Source organism: Ursus maritimus, unplaced genomic scaffold (genome assembly GCF_017311325.1).
Source record: "Ursus maritimus isolate PB19 unplaced genomic scaffold, ASM1731132v1 scaffold_25, whole genome shotgun sequence".
Lineage (NCBI taxonomy): Eukaryota > Metazoa > Chordata > Mammalia > Carnivora > Ursidae > Ursus > Ursus maritimus.
The window spans coordinates 26,001,631-26,019,979 of NW_024425008.1; the positions used below are offsets into that span (position 1 = coordinate 26,001,631).

The 18,349-nt window shown below is 52.7% G+C and overlaps 1 protein-coding gene across 6 annotated transcripts; it reads left to right on the forward strand.

The window, feature by feature from the left end:
* The first annotated feature begins 554 nt into the window (after nucleotides 1-554).
* On the forward strand, nucleotides 555-15,044 carry ABCD4 (ATP binding cassette subfamily D member 4). 6 transcript variants are annotated; one of them, XR_005837667.1, is made up of 19 exons: nucleotides 555-717; nucleotides 2,646-2,764; nucleotides 2,918-3,045; nucleotides 4,210-4,349; nucleotides 5,520-5,636; nucleotides 6,203-6,328; nucleotides 6,927-6,977; nucleotides 8,408-8,502; nucleotides 8,763-8,884; nucleotides 8,983-9,074; nucleotides 9,244-9,333; nucleotides 11,030-11,238; nucleotides 11,398-11,489; nucleotides 11,989-12,025; nucleotides 12,422-12,471; nucleotides 12,904-12,956; nucleotides 13,262-13,318; nucleotides 13,976-14,091; nucleotides 14,269-14,295. XR_005837667.1 is itself a non-coding variant. In XM_040641656.1 (19 exons), the coding sequence occupies exons 1-19, from the start codon at nucleotides 680-682 to the stop codon at nucleotides 14,335-14,337; spliced, it is 1,821 nt and encodes a 606-aa protein (XP_040497590.1). In that variant the 5' UTR covers nucleotides 559-679; the 3' UTR covers nucleotides 14,338-15,044. The 6 variants fall into 6 exon arrangements, 5 of the variants coding, with proteins under 5 accessions (XP_040497590.1, XP_040497594.1, XP_040497592.1 ...); XM_040641656.1 differs by having other exon boundaries at nucleotides 559-717; nucleotides 13,242-13,318; nucleotides 14,269-15,044; XM_040641658.1 differs by lacking the exon at nucleotides 555-717 and having other exon boundaries at nucleotides 2,646-2,768; nucleotides 13,242-13,318; nucleotides 14,269-15,044.
* The last annotated feature ends 3,305 nt before the right edge of the window (nucleotides 15,045-18,349 follow it).

An 18,349-nucleotide genomic window follows, 5' to 3' on the forward strand; every position in this document is an offset into this window, starting at 1 on the left:
ATAAGATAGAGGAAGGAAGGAAGGAAGGAAGGAAGGAAGGAAGGAAGGAAGGAAGGAAGGAAGGGAGGAAGGGTAATACAATCAGGAATGATGCAGGTGCAGGCAGGATGGTATATTCTAGGTAAGGTGACCAGGTGACTGATTGTGAGAGCAAGCCATCCATGGAAAAGCTCCCGGCCAGGACAACTACACTTGCAAAGGCCCTGAGGTGGAAAACAGTGGCCACTCAATGAAAATTTAAGGGGAAGGCGCCATCACTTCCGCCATGGAAACGTGGATTTTATTCTAACTGCATTCCGGAAGCCTGATTGATGTTGGTAAAAGATCACCGTGGCTTCTGTGGGAGAATGTATGAAACATCTATACTCCGAGTCTAAAATACTTGTCATAAAATAGTCACATTTCTCGGCTCTTCTTGTCAAAAAGCAAACCTCCTAGATCCAGCAGCGGGCGCCGTACGCGCAGGGTCGACAGAATGCAACACTCCGCACTCTTTGGTTCTTTCCGAGGGGTGGGTCGCTTCCGGGAGCGGCCGCCTCCTTCGCCGGCTTCCTCTCTATCCCCTCGTCTCTGTGGTCACGATGGGCCCGCCTCTCTTCGGATGACCTAGTGCTCCTTGGACTCGTCCAGCAGCCGATTGCCGGGCAGCAGGGCTCCCGTGGAGGGTGGAATCCGGCTCATGGCGGTCCCGGGGCCCGCGGCCGGGGCTGGCGCCAGGTGAGCGGGGCGGTGGGGAGGAGAGCCGGGCCTCTGGGTCCCCTCCCCGGGGCTGTGTGGCTTGAAGAGCCCCGGCCCTGGCGAAAGAGGAGCTCCCGAAGGGGCGCCCACCCTCCCCCGATCCGAGGCAGCCTCCGGTGCTCTGGCTGTGGGATCCTCTCTCCCTCGAAACTGCCCCCCCCCCCCGCCCGCGCCAAGAACTTCCAAGTGTACAGAATTGAGTTAATCGTCCTCAGTTCTTGGCACGCTGTGGTCCAGTGCAAGTCCCTTCTTGTGTTTTACTTTATTATGTTCCTAATTCTCAATCCTGTTTCACCCTTCTCAGACACCCACTCAGGTGTATTAAAAGAGTGTACAGCCCAGTTTACATAAGTTCGCCTGTTAACTTGAAAAATAGTGGGTTTTGATTCCTATAAATGATAATATGCTGTGATTTTTTCGGAAAAAAAAAACTTTTTACTCAACGGTGTGTTTTTGAGATCATACATTCAGTAGTCTGATTTCTATTTCTGAGGGCTGCATGATACTAGCATATGTACTTTGGACTGCGTTTTACCTATATATTCCCCTAGTGGTGGACACTTAGATTGCGTCCAGTTTTTAACCACCACAAATATACTGGCACTTGTCTCCTTGTGGTTATGGGTAATACTTATCTGGATTATCCACCCCAGGGTAGAATGCTGGGTCATACCTAATTCTGCAGAATTGTTCTCTGGAATGGTCACGAGTTTATACTTCCCAATAGCATTGCATAAAGGTTCTGGCTTCCCCACATCCTGGGAATGTTTGGTACTGTTTGGTTTTCTGATGTTTATCTGATGGGTTGTAAGGTGGCATCCCATTGTGTTTTCATGTATTAAGCATTTGGTTTTTCTCTTTTCTAAATTGCCTGTTTGTACCCTTTTCCCACTTTCCGTGGATTTTGGATCTTCCTGACTTGCAGGAATTCCTTGTATGCTGTAGATTTTAATTTCTTGTTGGTTTTACACTCTACACATACCTTCCCTAAGTCTTTTAATTTAATCTATGGCACTGTATTGAACAAAAATAAGTCCATTAGATTTCCCCTTTTATCAAAATTTGTGGATTTGGGGTCTTATCTGAGGAATATCTAAACTGACCGAGCCACCTGGGCTTCCCTAAAAATAAAATCTTAAAAAAAATGTGGGACACCTGGGTGGCTCAGTCAGTGAAGCCTCTGACTCTTGATCTCAACTCAGGTCCCGATCTCAGGGTCGTGAGCTCAAGGATCTCAGGGTCGTGAGCTCAAGCCCCTCACTGGGCTCCACGCTGGGCGTGGGGGCCTACTTAAAAAAAAAATGTCTTATACGTTCTTTTTTAAAAGTTAATTCCTGGATATTTTACGGTTGTTTTAATGCTTTTCTTTTGTAAGTGATGTCTTACTTTATATTTTCCAGTTGGCTATTGTTGGTACAGAACACTATTGATATTTGTATGTTAACCCTGTATCTAGCTGAACTCCAGCATTTGTCCATTGATTTGCTGTTTGCTATGTAAATGATCACATTATCTGCAAATAAAGACAATTTAATCTCTCCCCTTTTAATTCTTTTACATCATTTATTTTTCTTGCTTTATTGATTTAGCTAAGACCTTAAAATCCTTGATGGGCTTTATTGTCGTGTTTGTGACCATAAAGAGGATGTGGCTAAAATTTCTTCATTAACTATGTTTTTTTTTTTGCTGTAAATTCTTGGTACATAACCTTTTATAGCATTTACCAGCTTAAAGAAATTCCTTTCTTTCCCTGGTCTATTCCCAGCCTACTGGCTTCAGCATAGGTAAGCCGTTCTTCCTGCACGGCCTGGACCCTTCCCCAGAACAATGTAGATCAATTTGGTAACTGCTCTTTAAGGCTTAACTGCCCTTTTAGGGTTCTCTCGACTTCTGCATCTCTTCTTCAGGCCCAGGTTAGATCTGCAGTTTCTTCAGCGGTTCCTGCAGATACAGAAGGTTTTGTTTCCCTCCTGGTCATCACAGAATGCCTTGATGTTCCTGACCCTGTTGTGTGTCGCCCTACTGAGTGAGTGAGTGAGCTCGGGCTACAGGGGGAGGGCAGCCCTGGTTTGGGGTCCCTTCTTTCTGGGGAGTTGATAAGGCAAGGACTCAAGGGGAAGACTCTCTCCTCATTTTCTGCCCCTCCATCACTGACTTCGGACCCCTCTCCTCACCCCAGAACAACTGGTGATCTACCAGGTTGGCTTGATCCCCAGTCAGTACTATGGGGTCCTGGGAAACAAAGACTTGGATGGGTTTAAGACCCTGACATTCCTGGCTGTGGTGCTCATCGTTCTCAACTCCATGGTAAGGTCTTCTCCCTGTGTGTGTCTTCCTCTCCAGCCTAGTGTGAGCAGAATGCCCACTGGGACTTAGCCACCAGGAAGCAGGAATCAAGCCGTGGGGGTGTGTTCCCTCCCTTTCTGGGAACTGGAGGTCAGAGCCCTGTGCAGGGCTTTGCTCTTGCCATTGGGCCCAATTCCTGGGATGTTTCAAGCTCCCAGGACTTGGCCATGAGGTTCTGGTTTAAGTCAGCATTTAGCAGAAATGATCTTGTCCCTTCCATTCCCACTACGCTTGCTTTAGGGAACTCCAAGCATTTGAAAACTGGGAACAGCAGCCAGGGCGCCATGGCTTCTCTGTGGGGCTGAGGCCATGGTTCAGCCTAGCACTATGTCACACCGCCCGGCCTTTGCACCTGCTGCTTTCCTGCAGAATGGCCTCCTTCCCCACCCTTGTTCACTTGGTTAATGCCTGCTCACTCTGCAAGGTTCTGCTGTTGTCACCTCCTTCAGGTCCTCCTTAACCTTCTCCTTCATGTTTCCTCCACCATACTCTGCCCTCTTCTCTGCTTAGCTAATACTGAGTTACCCTCTGCTGTAACACTCCTCACACCCTTGTAATTTTTTTCCTTGCTGGACTTGCTAGACTGAGCTCATTGTCATTGCCTTGAACTTAGCACGTAGGTGCTCCATCAGTGGTGAACAATGAGTCAGGCCTCTGCTAGGACTCACACCTAATGCTCTGCCTGCCTGTACAGCCTGTTTTCTTGGGGAAGCCCCTCTCATCACACTTGGGCACTTTGGATGGGTCTTCTGGCAGTAAACACCTATGTATACGGAACTCCGTTCCAAGTTTTGGGGAACAGGAAAATGAGAACATAGATGGTGTAGAAGACATCATGCCCGATCTCCAGAAGCTCACCTGCTCTCAGAATAAGACAGTACAATAGAAAGGGGCCAGAGGCCTGTGCTTGGTAAAGGAATGAGCATGGGAGGGAGTGAGGGAGGGAAGAATCCTCTGACTTGACACTTTAACTCAGCAAAAGTGCTGAGTGGACAGAGACTAATCGGAGTGGGTTGGGACCAGTCAGCAGAGGCTCTGTGCCGCCCCCCCCCCAGCTCCTCGCTGAGACTTGCAGAAGCCATCTCTCCCCCTCTCTCACTTCCTCTTGCTTCCCGCACTACACAGCTGAAGAGCTTTGACCAGTTCACCTGCAACCTGCTGTATGTGAGCTGGAGAAAGGACCTCACTGAGCACCTTCACCGCTGCTACTTCCGAGGCCGCGTGTACTACACCCTCAACGTGCTGCGGGACGATGTTGATAACCCGTAGGTGACCCCTCTCGGTCCTCCCCACCCTCTGCAGGGTTTTGTAGGTCCAAGATCATCCATAGCTACCTGCAGGTGTTGATAAGCGCCATAGGGGAAGAGGGTCCTGTGGAGGAGCCCCCGAGCAGCTGCGGGGCTGAGAATAGGGAACTAAAAGATAGGAGCGGATCCCTTTTGCCCATTTTATATCCTGTGCTTCCCAACTAGGCACCCTCTGAGAAAAAGTATCCTTGCTAGCAAACCAGCTCTTGGATTTTCAGCAGTAAAAAATTATTGCTGCCCAGGACTCGGTATAAGATTCAGATCTTCATTCTATCACCTTCCAGTTGATAGGCCTTTGTTCACTGAGCCTCAGGTTCCATTTCTGGAAAATGGGGATGATAGTTCCTATCTCAAGAATATCTCAAAGGATATTCGTGCAATGCACCTGTTTGGTGCCTGGCACTTAGCAAGTGTCCCCGTGCGAGTTAGTGCTGGTTATTTTACAGATGAGGAAACTGAGGCCCAGAGAATGCAAGTGACTTGTCCAAGGTCATGTCTCTTATTGGAAATGGGAGTCATTGTGGCCCCAGTGGAGCAATGGACATATGGGGTCTCTCCTCACACTCATTCCCTCTCCACTCACCACCCCCAGGCACTTTCTTGCCCGGGGTGACCTTTCGTCAGCTTAAGCTGGGCTTTGCAGCAAAGATTCTTGGGATTCCTGTTGCCTCTTATCTTCCTCTTCTAGGCTTCTCCATGACTCTACCCATATGAAGCTTCTGCAGCCAGATAGCTAAAATGGGGGCAGGCTCAGGCTTGCAGAAGACATTGGGAGGAGCCAGAGAGGGGGGATAGCTTTCCTGCTCACCCAGAAACTCAGCTCTTCTACCCTCAGGTCTTTCTCTGGGGCTACTCAGAACTGTCTCAGGATGCCTGGGTACTAGCCCTTCGTTTGCTACCTTTCATGAGAGGTAAACTGAGGCTTCCTCAACTCTTTAGAACCCTGTTTACAAGTCCTAAGGGTCTTAGTGCCTCTAGGAAAACGAGCACTTGTCTGGGTCCATCTTCCCCCCCTGGGATCGTGGCTAACAGTGTTGAAAGGCAAGGTCAGAGTAAGATGTAACCTCTCAGCTCTCTCCACCCTCCACCCCGCTCCCTGGTCCAGTTGCTCTGTGTTGTTGGCTCCAGGGACCAGCGCATCAGTCAGGACGTGGAACGGTTCTGCCGGCAGCTCAGCAGCATGGCCAGCAAGCTGATCATCTCCCCCTTCACCCTCATCTACTACACCTACCAGTGCTTCCAAAGGTGAAGGCTCCTCCCCGCCCAGGTGTTTCCCCCGAGGTCCCTCACACAAGCTCCCCCAGGTCAGGGTCCAGAAGAGGCTGGTCTGCCCTCCCTCCCACCTGCAGCCCAGGAAGGCTTCCTCTGTCCTGTGCTCGGGCCCCTGCCCTCCCTTTGGACATGGGGCGCTTCTGTGTCACGGGGGTTCTAGTATCTGACAACCTCGACCAGGTGCCAGCTGCCCCGCCCAGGAGCAGAGGCCCCACAGGACTGCTGGCTGAAATTGGACAAGGGCTGCTTGAAGGAGCAAGAATCAGGGCTGAGGGGCGCCTGGGTGGCTCAGTCGTTAAGCGTCTGCCTTCGGCTCAGGGCATGATCCCAGGGTCCTGGGATCGAGCGCCACATCAGGCTCCTCCACTGGGAGCCTGCTTCTTCCTCTCCCACTCCCCCTGCTTGTGTTCCCTCTCTCGCTGGCTGTCTCTCTCTCTCTGTCAAATAAATAAATAAAACCTTAAAAAAAAAAAAAAGAATCAGGGCTGAGGCCTGCGGGGATACGTGACACCCCCACCCTCCCTCTGTCTGCCTTCCAGTACGGGCTGGCTCGGGCCTGTGAGCATCTTCGGGTATTTCATCCTGGGGACCCTGGTGAACAAAATGTTGATGGGGCCCATCGTGGCAAAACTGGTGCAGCAGGAGAAGCTGGAGGGGGATTTCAGGTATGTCTCCCTTGCTTGAGGTTTCTGGGCTGAGCATAATGGTTAGGGAATGGGATCTGGAGTAAGCCTCATTCGAATCCCAGCCTGTGCTCGTTACTAACCATGTGCTCTCGGGTGAGGTCTTGAACCTCAAACTTCAGTTTTCCCATCTCTAAAATGGGGATGGTACTGTTGCCCACAGAGGAGATTGTGAGGAGCATTCCTAAGCTTCTAGGTGAGAAGCAGCGAGAACGGTGTCATCATCCCTTGGCCTTCTCATGTGCTTCTGTTCCAACCTCCCTGTTTTGGCTCAGCCAATAGATCCAGCCCCTGCGCTGTGCTTCTTGGCCTCCTCCTCCAGGCTGGGCCCTGGGAGGAGGTGGTGTGGGCAGGAATGCACCTGTCCTCTGGGGAGGTGCGGGGTTGCCCTGTCTGCAGGGCTCCTGCCACCCCACCCAGGCCCTGGGATTCCCACCCTGGGACAGCGCAGGGAAGGGCTGGGCCTTTTCAAGGTGGAGCTAGGTTCCTCTTCGCCTGGAGGTCTTCTTGGTCCAGGCCTCCAAAAGGAGAGGGGCCAGTACTGCCCTTGTCAGCACACGTTTCCCTTTGTTCTGCCCAGGTTCAAGCACATGCAGATCCGGGTGAATGCTGAGCCTGCTGCTTTTTTCAGGTGAGTCACGTGGGGATCGTTTCCTTCTGCCTCATCAGAGCTGATAGCGGAGATGGCAGAAAAGGAAAGACGCACAGTATGGCCCTCCCACCATCACCGAGCCCTGGGGCTGAGCATCCTCACACTTGGCTATGACCCTTGCCCCCTGTCTCTCACTGTCTTTGTCTGCCTCATCCTTAGGTCCAGGGATTTGCTTCTGAAGCTGGTAGTTCCTTCTAGTGGCCCAGCAGGGGGCCTAAATTTGTTCCAAGAATGAAACGAGTGAATGCTTCTCATCTTGGCGATGAGTATCAGGCATTGCCTCTGCCTCTGTTTTTCCATCTATAAAATGGCTTTCTGCCAGTGCCTAAGGGCTGATCAGAGTCTCAAAGACTGATCCTTTGTCTCTGTAGGATGGGAGGGAAAGGAGGCCTCCAGAAATCAGGAGACCTGCTCCCCACAAACACTGTCCAAGTAGAACAAAGTGTCTGATCTCCTGATAGCAGCACTGTGAATGAGATCTCATTCCCTCCCTCAGGGTCAGGGCAGGTCCCTGGGCCCTGCCTTCTCTGAGACCTCTAGAATCATCGTTTGGCCCCAAAGAGATAGCTGAGCCCCCAGAGGTGCGTGTTTAAGGAGTAGAACCTGCTCTCGGATCACCTGGATCTAATGGCCCTGAGACCTTTGCACTTGTCTCTCTTTGCTGCATTTTGCAGCCGCCACCACTTGGGGGCGCCAAGAATGCTAGGACTCTGTGAGGTGGGGTTTGGTTGTGTGACAGGGCTGGGCCTGGGCTGAGTGGCTTTTGGATTCTGCAGCCTCTCACGAAGTTCTGGGCTCTGGGGAAAGCAGGTTGGTTCTTGGAGCTCTGGATGGGTTCTTCCGTGGCTTCTCTATCCCTCCAACACTTTCCATGTGCCAGGTGAAGAATGCAGCGCGTCTGCCTGCCTCCCCTAAATTGGGAGACGGGGACTGTTTTACCCGCTTGTTTATCCCCCTGGCTGACTAGCACAGAGCCTGCCGCCAATCACCTGCTCTGTGCAGAGTTGCTTAAGAATAACAGCTGTTATGTATTAAGGGCCCCTCTTCTGTCTGGCGCTTTCTATTTAGAAATTTTCACTCTAACTTCTTTTATAGGTATGATTAGCCCTATTTTACAGAAGACACTGAGACGCCGAGGCTCAAGTAACTTACCAGTGTCACCCAGCTAGTAATTACCCAGAGCCAGGGTTTGAGCCAGGTCTGCCCAATCTAGAGTTCATGTTCTTTCCCCAGATAATACCGTGTTGAGTAAATGAAGCAGTGAATGGATGTTAGTGGCAGAAAGGGTCTGAGATGAAGACCATTTGGATGGGTTTGGTCCCCAAAGGAAAGAGTGATGAGGGCTGGAGGGTCCCCCTGCCTGGCTGAGGCTTTTCAGGCCCCCTAGACATCCCAGCCTTTCTCATCAGAGCTGGGCATGTGGAGCACATGAGGACAGACCGCAGGCTGCAGAGACTCCTTCAGACCCAGAGGGAGCTGATGTCCAAGGAGCTCTGGCTGTACAGTAGGTGGAGGGAGCCCCGGGAGGCAGGAACCACGGGAGCGGGGTCGTCTCCTTCCCTTCCCGCACCTCCCCGCTCGCTGTCTGCACTCATCAGTTGGCCGCGATGAAGGAATAACCATGGGGAGCCACTGCCTTCGCCAGGAGGGTCCTCGGGAGAACGAGGCTCCAGGGAAAAGCTTGGTCCTGTTCGGCTTCCTCTTCCCTCAGAGCACATCCGTGGTTCCCGGGTCTCTTACCCTCGGTGTTTCTGTCTCCTGCAGTCGGTGTCAACACGTTTGACTATCTGGGCAGCATCCTGAGTTACGTCGTGATCGCCATCCCTATTTTCAGTGATGTCTATGGAGACCTGAGCCCCGCAGAGCTCAGCACTCTGGTCAGCAAGGTAGGATCCCTCCTGCTGAGCCCTCGCGCCGTCCGCTCTGCCCTCGGCCCAGGGCCTCGGAGTGCAGGCCCGCGCTCACTGCTCCGTGTCCTGTGCAGAACGCCTTCGTGTGCATTTACCTCATCAGCTGCTTCACCGGGCTCATCGACCTCTCCAGCACGCTCTCAGATGTGGCTGGTTACACACACAGGTGAGGCCGCGTCTGGCCCTCGCCACGTGCTGAGCACAGCAGGTGCCCCTGGGAGAAGTGGCTGAATGAAAACAGGAACAGGAAAACCATATGGCAGTGGGTGTGAGAGGAGGAGGGACCGGTTCACCTGGGTCCCCAGACCTACCTCAGGTTTGCACTTCTTGCCCAGGATCGGGGAACTTCAGGAGACCCTGCTGGACATGACCCTGAAGTCATGGGGTGGCGAGATCCCGGATGAGAGCGAGTGGGACATGGACAGGTGGGTGCCGGGCTGGCAGGGCAGTGCCATGGGGGGTGCGCCCAGCTCGGGTTCACCCCGGAGTCCCGCCCTTTCCCAGTCGGGCGGCAGAGCTGTGCGGAGCAGATGCCCCGGCTGTCTGCCTAGCGCCAGGCGCATGACAGCCGTTCACAGGCAGGGTGCTGTTCCCGCATCTGTCGTGGTCCTTTCCACTTTCCCCTGGCTGTGGGAAGCGCAGTGCACACACCTGCCCGGGCCCGAGATGACAAGACAGATCTGGGTGGTCTCCCCACCGCTGAGCCCTGCCATCTGCCCCTTTCCTCGGGGCCTGCCTGTTCTGTTCCCCAGGACTCGCTCACACCCACACGGGTCTTTACTCATGTCTCCTTTTTTTTTTTTTTTTTTGAGATTTTATTTATTTGAGTGAGAGAGAACACGAGTGGAGGGGAGTGGCAGAGGCAGAGGGAGAAGCAGGCTCCCCCCTTAGCAGGGAGCCTGACACGGGGCTCCATCCCAGGACCCTGAGACCATGACCTGAGCTGAAGGCAGACACTCAACCGACTGAGCCACCCGAGCACCACTTAACTCACATCTCCTTGTACGCGCTGTCGTGTTTCTGACCTTTCTGTGCACTGAGGATTTGTTTCATGTCCTCACTTTCTTGGCTAATTACTCAGCTGTTCTGTGTCTCAGTTTCTTCATCTCTGTGAGGGGAACAGTAATGGAACCTTCCTCTCAGGGTGGTTGTGAGGATTAGCTGTCACGGTGCATGGAAAGCGCTCGGACAGTGGCCACAGAGTAAGCTTTCAAAAATGGAAACAGCCTGAGTTCCAGGGCCTACACACAACTCCCTCCTTAGGGACTAAAGCCTTAACTATTGTCCCCATTCAGAATTCAGCCTTTGTGCAGCTGTGGGCCTGGGGCTGGGGAGACCAGAGGTGCTATTCTCCAGGAGGGGCATCTGTGCAGAGCCAAAACTCCAGGTCCCTTATGACCACCATGCCCATCTTGTCATAGCCCCTGTCACCTGCGCTGTGCAAACCCACCAGTGTTAAGATTAGACAGCTTCAGCTCCGTGACCCTGAGTGAGTTACTTAGCCGCCTGACTTGGTTTCCTCCTCTGTCAAGTGGGGATAATATTTGTGATCTGTGGGTGTTAAAGCTGATGAAGATCAGTCATGGCGGGGCTTTGCACAGCCCAGCGCAAAGCAGGTGCCCCCAGCCCTAGCTCTGTGCTCGTGTGCCCGGGCTGCCAGAACAAAATACCACAGACCAGGTGGCTTATACAAGACATTTATTCTCTCACAGTCCTGGAGGCTGGAAGTCCAAGATCAAGGTGTTGGCCGGGTTGGTGTCTCCTGAGGCCTCTCTCCTTGGCTTGCAGATGGCCGTCTTCTTGCTATGTCCTTTCCTGGCCTTTTCTCTGCACGAGCATCCCTGGGGTCTCTCCCTCTTCTTAAAAGACCGTCAGCATATTGGATTAGGGCGCTGCCCCGAGGGCCTCATGTTAACGTGATCATTTCTTTAAATACCTTCTCTTCAAATGCAGTTACATTCTGAGGTACTAGGGGTTGAGACTTCAGCCTGTTAATCTGAGGACACAGTTTAGCCCATAACAACCCCCCGGGTCCAGAGGTGAGGCCCCCGAGGAGAAGACCCTGCCCCCCCACCGCCGCAGTCCTGACACTGCTTCTCTCCCCTCATCTTCTGACCGCAGGGCCGCAGAGTGGCCGGTCGCAGAGCCAACAGACACAGCTTTTCTCCTCAAGCGGGTCTCCATCTGTGCCCCCTCCTCTCACAAACCCTTAATCAAGGATCTGAGCCTGAAGATCTCTGAGGGGCAGAGCCTGCTCATCACGGGCAACACGGGCACGGGCAAGACCTCCTTGCTCCGGGTTCTCGGCGGCCTCTGGGCAAGCACACAGGGTGAGAGCCAGCCCTGGCCCGGTGGGATGCGTGCCTGCGTGCGCGCGCGCGTGTGTGCCTGCGTGCGTAAACATCCAGGCCTTTTGTTGGGGAGAGGAAATGAGAGGCAGTTCCCTTCTCTGGGCGATCTCGAAATGGAGGTTTCTGTGGGCTCTGCAGGCTCAGTGCAGATGCTGACGGACTTTGGACCCCACGGGGTGCTCTTCCTGCCACAAAAGCCATTCTTCACTGATGGGACCCTTCGGGAGCAGGTCAGCCTGGGGCCCACTCCTACCTCTACCCTAAAGAGATCTCTGGCAGAATGTAGGTATCAGCTCTAGAAAGTTATGGGGCAGAAGGTGGGGTAGTAAATAGCTCCTGCCCGGGAACTCTCTGATTCTAAGAACATTTTATTCACCTCCGTGGATTGGGCCATGTAGTTAGAGCAGCTCGGGGCAGGTTAACCTGTGGGGGCCGAAACCAAATATCACATACATTTGTTGGCCACCAAGGTTGGATTCTGGAGGCCGTGTCCTTAGGAGGCTCACAGACTCTTTCCCCTCAGACACATGTCTGAAGGTTGCAGTGACCCTGTCCCACTGTCTGTTGGCCCAGCCTCTCCCACTGGACCCGGGTGTTCCTTACTCTCCTCAGGTGGAGAGGAGCCCGGGCTCCGGCAATTCTGGGGCTGTTTCTGAGGGAGGATAGGCTGTGTATGGCATCACCTCTCGTTGGCCCTCATCTCACGCCTGTGTGGTTTTGTTTTATCAGGTCATATATCCCCTAAAGGAAATCTACCCGGACTCAGGTGAGCTGGGCCTCCTTGGGGCACGTCCTCCCACCTAAATTGTCCCTGCTCTGCCTGACTGGGCCTCGCCGGTGCCTTTTGGCAGAGGCTTTGGCAAGGCTGCTGGTTTCACGTGGGTTTTCTTCTCCTTCAAGTGTTTACTATTTGGGGGTCTGTACCCTGACCTCATCTTCTTCTGTCTTCCCCTCCTTGAGGAGAGACACCCATCAGCGGAAGGGAAGGGATTACTTCTTCACCTGGCCCTTCCCTTGTCTATTAAGCGCTTGGACCCTGTCACTGCAGAGCCTTAGCCCAGATTCTGGCTCCCCCACCCCTGCCCCCTTCCGTGATGTACCCCATCCCTTCTGGCTACCCGGAAGGAGCTGACTTCTTAAAGAAGCCTTCTCTGTTTTGCAGGTTCTACTGATGATGAGAGGATCGTGAGGTTCTTGGAGTTGGCAGGCCTGGTGAGTGCGGGCAGGGGCCCTGAGGTCCAGGCCCACCTGGTAGCACTGACCACAAGGGCTGGTCCAGCAGAGCCGGCATAGTGCCCGGGCCCAGGACTGGAAGTGTGAGCCTGGACCGCGGGAGTGGGAGTAGAGAGTGGTGATGGGAGCAGTTGGCCGGGTACAGACAACAAGGGGGTGCATTCTCTGTATCGAGTTTTAAAATGATAGTAAAAGTAAGTCAGTGTGCTTTTTCTTGTCATCCTGCCACAGCAACTGTAAACAGTGTAGTTGTTGGGGCAGTCCTCTCTGCGGGGGGCGGGTTGCTCCCACAGCCCCTGCCACGGCGCGTGCGCTGCAGGGCTGTAGGTGTCTCAGAGGGGCGTGCGGTGGGATGACAGGAAGCAGGGAAGGGCCCTCTCACAGACAGCATTCCCTCTGGGTGTGTTACAGTCCAGCTTGGTGACGAGGACAGAGGGTCTGGACAAGCAGGTCGATTGGAACTGGTAAGAAGGGAGTTGGGGTGCTCCAGAGCCAGCCCCCCCCAAAGACAGTGGGTTCCAGGTATTTGCTGGCCCATCAGGGGCACGTTCATGCCCTCGGGAGCAGCGTTTTGGCCTCATCTCACGTGGGCAGGAGGGCTGGACTGTGGTTAAAAGGGAAGGGTGATGCCCGTCTGTCCCAGGGCCAGCCTCTCTGCCACGAGAACCTCTTCTTGCTTCGACCCATTCTATGCAAAAGCCAAGTCATAGCCTCTTTCCTCTAGCAGTCCCCTCCTTCCCATTCCTCAGGTACGATGTTCTGTCCCCAGGAGAGATGCAGAGGCTGTCCTTTGCCCGGCTCTTCTACCTACAGCCCAAGTATGCAGGTGAGGTCTGCCCCGGAAGTGCGCGCGCCGGTACGGTGTGCTCACGGGTGTGCGCGCGCGCATGCGTGTGCACATGTGTAACCGCAGAGGTGTTCAGACGGGTAGGAGAGCACCCCTGTGCATGGCCGGGCATCTCTGTCCCTGCAGGGAGGCCGGCAGGGCTCTGCCCATGCGGCAGCAAGGTTGGCATCCTCAGAGCAGCTCTGGATGTGTTACGTTACCAGTTCGAGAGCATTCTGCCGTGGCAGCAGCTGGAGCGAGCCTTGAAAGTTGTGATTTTATGCTCCTCAGCCTCTGCCGTGAATAAGTGGGCACACCCCAGCTCTGCCTGGCAGGGGGATGGCAGGTGTGAACTTCTTCAGGGACTGGTGTCCTTGGGGGAACTGAGAGGCGCTGGTTTGAGCGGTTCTAGCTGGTGCTGGCGCTTTCTCTAGGAAGCTGGGATCTTGTCCTGCTGCTGGTAGAAGGCTTCCCCCGTGGAGCCTTGCCCTCTGCTCTTTTGGCCCCCGCTCTTCCTGTGGCAGGGCTCCTGGAAGCCCGAGCAGCTTTCGGCCAGCCTCGCCCTGGGTCCCAGCCAGAGGTGAGCGTGGTTTGGAGGAGAAGCAGAGCTGGGCCAGGGGCAGGAGCCGATCTCTTCCCGCCGGATTCTGCCCTCAGTGCTTGATGAAGCCACCAGTGCCCTGACCGAGGAGGTGGAGAACGAGCTCTACCGCATTGGCCAGCAGCTGGGCATGACGTTCATCAGTGTGGGACATCGACAAAGCCTCGAGAAGGTACCCAAGCTCATAGAGATGGCCTGAGGAGGAGGAAGAGCCCAAAGGCTGGGCCTGGCCAGGGCCAGGGGCCCTTCAAAATGGGGAGTGGGGGCAGTGGAGAGGGCAGGGGAGCGTTGGTCTCCTGCTGTTGTGGCCAGGGGAGCCTGACCTCGGCATCGTGCTGGTCTCTTGCAGTTTCACTCTTTGGTTCTGAAACTCTGTGGGGACGGAAGATGGGAACTGACCAGAATCAAAGTGGAGTGAAGCCAAGGGTGTGGTTGGCCACTGGAAGAAGTGCCCAGCTCGGGGCAGATCGGCATTCTCCCAGAGAGACCGGGGCGTGTGGGGGGGAGCTGCAGGAGACCCCTGGCTCACCTCCCAGCCCCTGTGCGGGGAGCGCTGGCAGCAGGGGGCCCAGCCAGGGTGTGGCACTCTGGGGGGCACCCAGTCCTTCCAGGGCGCCTCCTGCTGCCTCAGCCAGAGCTCCCTGCGCGCTAAGTGCCACTTGCTTGCGAACAACCTCAGATTGTGTTTTCTAAAGAAAAACCTGAAAGTGTGGGATCTGTGAGAAATGTAGAGTCAATGTGGAGAGAATATGGGGCTTAAAGTCAAGAGATCCAGAAATTTTTTAAATCTGTTAAATTTTGTAGCAATAGATTTTTTTAACTTTAATCAACTATTTAAATTTTATAACTTTTTTTTAAAGAAAAGGTAAACATTTCTTACAAATTGCGGCTTTCTCCCTTTCTCTTTCTTTTCTATTGTAAGGTGACCTTTCAAACTGAATCCGCAGATTTGTATTTGGGAGATGGGGGGAAGGGAGATGCACTCTCCATTGTACTGGAACCTTCGCCTGGGTTTTTACTCCACAGCTGCACTTTCCCTCTGCCGGTTGTACCTGAGTCACTAACCTCTAGGGCCTTCTGGTTTTCTTATCCTAACCCAGGTAAAAATAAATCTCTTTCCCCTCAGTCAGCTAAAATAAGGTTAGAGATTTTTCCAAAATAATCTTTGTGAGGAAACAGCACCAACCAGGGGGAACAGACAAAACCCAGAAATCACAAAAACTTGAGATGGAAAACGATTGAGCCCGAAGTCCTTATTCTAGAACAGTGTTCCCCAAAGTTGAGTTGTCAGGGCAGCACGTTCATGATTTTTGCCCAATCTCTGTACTTCTTATACTGTGAATTACTTAATTTTTTTTTTAAAGATTTTATTTGACAGAGCGAGAAAGCAGAAGGAGGGGGAGCAGCAGGGAGAGGGAGAAGCAGTCTCCCCGCTGAGCAGGGAGCCCGACGTGGGGCTCAATCCCAGGACCCTGGGGATCATGACCTGAGCTGAAGGCAGACGCCCAACTGACTGAGCCACCCAGGCGCCCCTACTTAATATTTTTTAAATTCACTCTTGAAACCTAATTGATATTTTTAAAAAATGTTTATACTTGATATAAGTAGACTGTAACTGTAAAATGAACGTAAGGCATGTTATGAAACTGCAGTTTGATACTATGCCTGCAGAGACTCAGAGCCTGAGGTCTGCTCTCTCTGTATAAAGGGAGGTTAAGGGATGTCGTGGGGGAGTTAGACTTACTGGCACCCCAGTGAGAATGTTCTCCTTAATAAAGTTAGAAACCTAGAATGGGAACTGCTAGGGAAATAACTTGAGGTTACTCACTGCCTTGCTGGTGCTGCTGAAAATGATGCCGGTTGTGGGGTGGGAAATGTAGGACTGGAAACTGAGGCAGTGCTGTCTGCATCGCTCACGCCTCCCCCGCCGGCTTGGCTGGCCCGCGGCCCTGGGGACTGTTCTTAGCTCCGCCGTGTCCGGGCGCTAGCACAGTGCGTCCAGGTGCCTGGCTGCGAGAGCTCGGGTGGCCACCGGACCAGGTCTGACGGCAGGTTGGGTCCCCGGCGGAGCCTCCTGAGGGGCCTACAGGATACCAGGTCTCCGAAGGCCCGTGGCAGCCTGGCAGCCCTGCAGCCAGCGTCCAACCCTCTCACAGGGCTGGAAGGGACCATCAAGGTTGGCTTCTGCTCCGGGAGCCTTCCCATCCTTGAATCACCCAACTGCATCCTGCCAAATGGTTTCCTGGCCTCTGGTCAAACACCTAGCCCTGGGGACCACCCATCCTCAGGCCCCTCTAACTAAAGAAAGCTCTTGCTTAGTTTAGGGGGAAACCTGTCTCCCTGAGGATTAAGGATTCCCCTGACTCCTGCCCCTTGAGTGTGTGTCTGTTAAATTGACGCCCTCAACAGTCTTAATTGCTGTCCTTTTTTCAGTGTAGCTGAAGCTCCCCCCGGCCTTTTTGGTGACAGCGTCACCTTTACTGACCTGCTTCCTCCTTGAGCTCCCAAGCCTTCCTGCGGGTGCTGCTGCTGGCAGATGACTTGAGAGACCGAGTGGGTGCCTAACTCAGGGTCTTGGTATTTGCCTTTCTTCCGCCCCAGACATGTTTCGGGTGCTGTTTCTGTTTCGAATGCTCAGTGTTCTCCCTTGCAGAAGCTCTGCCAGGAGAAAGCTGTTCTTAGTGGCAGACCCCACCTTTACCCATCATTCATCTCCATTCAGAGATGGAGGCTACTGAGGGTTTTGGATGAATCCATACACACCTGCAGAGGAGTCCGGTTGTGTGGGGCGCCTGGGTGGCTCAGTCGTTAAGCGTCTGCCTTCGGCTCAGGGCGTGATCCTGGAGTCCCTGGGATTGAGCCCCGCATCAGGCTCCTCCGCTGGGAGCCTGCTTCTTCCTCTCCTACTCCCCCTGCCTGTGTTCCCTCTTTCGCTGGCTGTCTCTCTCTCTGTCAAATAAATAAAATCTTAAAAAAAAAAAAAAAAAAGTCCGGTTGTGTGTCCTCAGTGTAGAACAAGGATAAAATGTTTATTTTAAATGTTTTCAAATCAAGCAGGTAAATAATTTCCCAAACTTAAATCTCATTCCCATTCAGGGAACTACACAGACCCAGCGGATGGGATGTAGAAACATTATTCTATCCCTTTGTCACTCTCCTGAGGAGTCCTAGGGCTGTGGGATGTGGCAGAAAAGCAATCTTGTCATCCCCATCACATGTCTGCTTACCAGAGCAATACTTCCTAATGTGACCTACAGCTTAAATGCAATCCCTATCAAAATCCCAATGGCCTGTTTTTGCAGAAATAGAAAAGTTGATCCTAAAATTTACATGGAATTGCAAGTGATCTCAAATAGCTAAACACTCTTAAAAAAGAACAAAGTTGGAGGACTCACACTTCGAGATTTCAAAAATTACTTCGAAGCTATGGTAATCAAAACATGGCAGTATTCACATAAAGAGAGACATGCCATTCAATGGAATAGAATTAAGAGTCCAGAAATAAACCCATATCATCTACGGTCAAATGATTTTTGTCTGGAGTGCCAAGACCATTCAATGGGGAAAACCAGTCTCTGGTAAATGGGGCCTGAAAACAATGTCCACATGCAAACAAAGGAAAGTGAACCCTTACCTTATACCAGGTGCAAAAGTTAACTCGAATGAAAATTAAGAGCTAAGACTAAACATCTCTTAAGACTCATGACCTTGGATCTGGAAATGGTTTCTTAAATACGATGCCCAAAGCACATGCAACAAAAGAAAAACATGCATTTGGGGCGCCTGGGTGGCACAGCGGTTAAGCGTCTGCCTTCGGCTCAGAGCGTGATCCTGGAGTCCTGGGATCCATCCCCGCATCAGGCTCCTCCGCTGGGAGCCTGCTTCTTCCTCTCCCACTCCCCCTGCTTGTGTTCCCTCTCTCGCTGGCTGTCTCTCTCTGTCGAATAAATAAATAAAATCTTTAAAAAAAAAAAAAACATGCATTGGACTTCATAAAAATTAAAGCTTTTGTGCATCAAAGGACACTGTCAAAAGATGGCAAAACACCCATCCCTCCAAAGAAACACTGAATGATAAGCAGAGACCATCAGTACCAACTTTGTCAGAACCGGAAAACAGTCCAAGATTTATAGCAACCAAGCAAACACCGACTCAAGAAAAGACAAAAGTGGTAGGAAAACTTTGTGTTGTTTTTCCTTGCCCTCATCTCCTCTCTCAGGTTTAGTGGCAGTTTTGAAGAGGGCAGCTGGTGTTCCCCATGTGGGACCCCAGTCCCTGGTTCCAGAGAAAGCAGAGCAGACCTTGTTCCCCAATGATTGTGTTCTAACCTGTGTAGTGCTGGGAAGACTGACCCAAGGAGCTCGTCTGTTTCACCTGACTCAACTCGCTGAGCAGAAAAGTAGTGGGCATTGCTCAAAAACTTCGTAAGG

Bases quoted from the DNA above. Each gene is read 5' to 3' on its own strand.
- ABCD4 (XM_040641656.1), top strand. From the start codon at position 680: ATGGCGGTCCCGGGGCCCGCGGCCGGGGCTGGCGCCAG. The intron at 12,026-12,421 runs GTGAGCTGGGCC...TCTGTTTTGCAG, and splicing joins GGAAATCTACCCGGACTCAG to GTTCTACTGATGATGAGAGG. The intron at 13,319-13,975 runs GTGAGGTCTGCC...TTCTGCCCTCAG, and splicing joins CCTACAGCCCAAGTATGCAG to TGCTTGATGAAGCCACCAGT.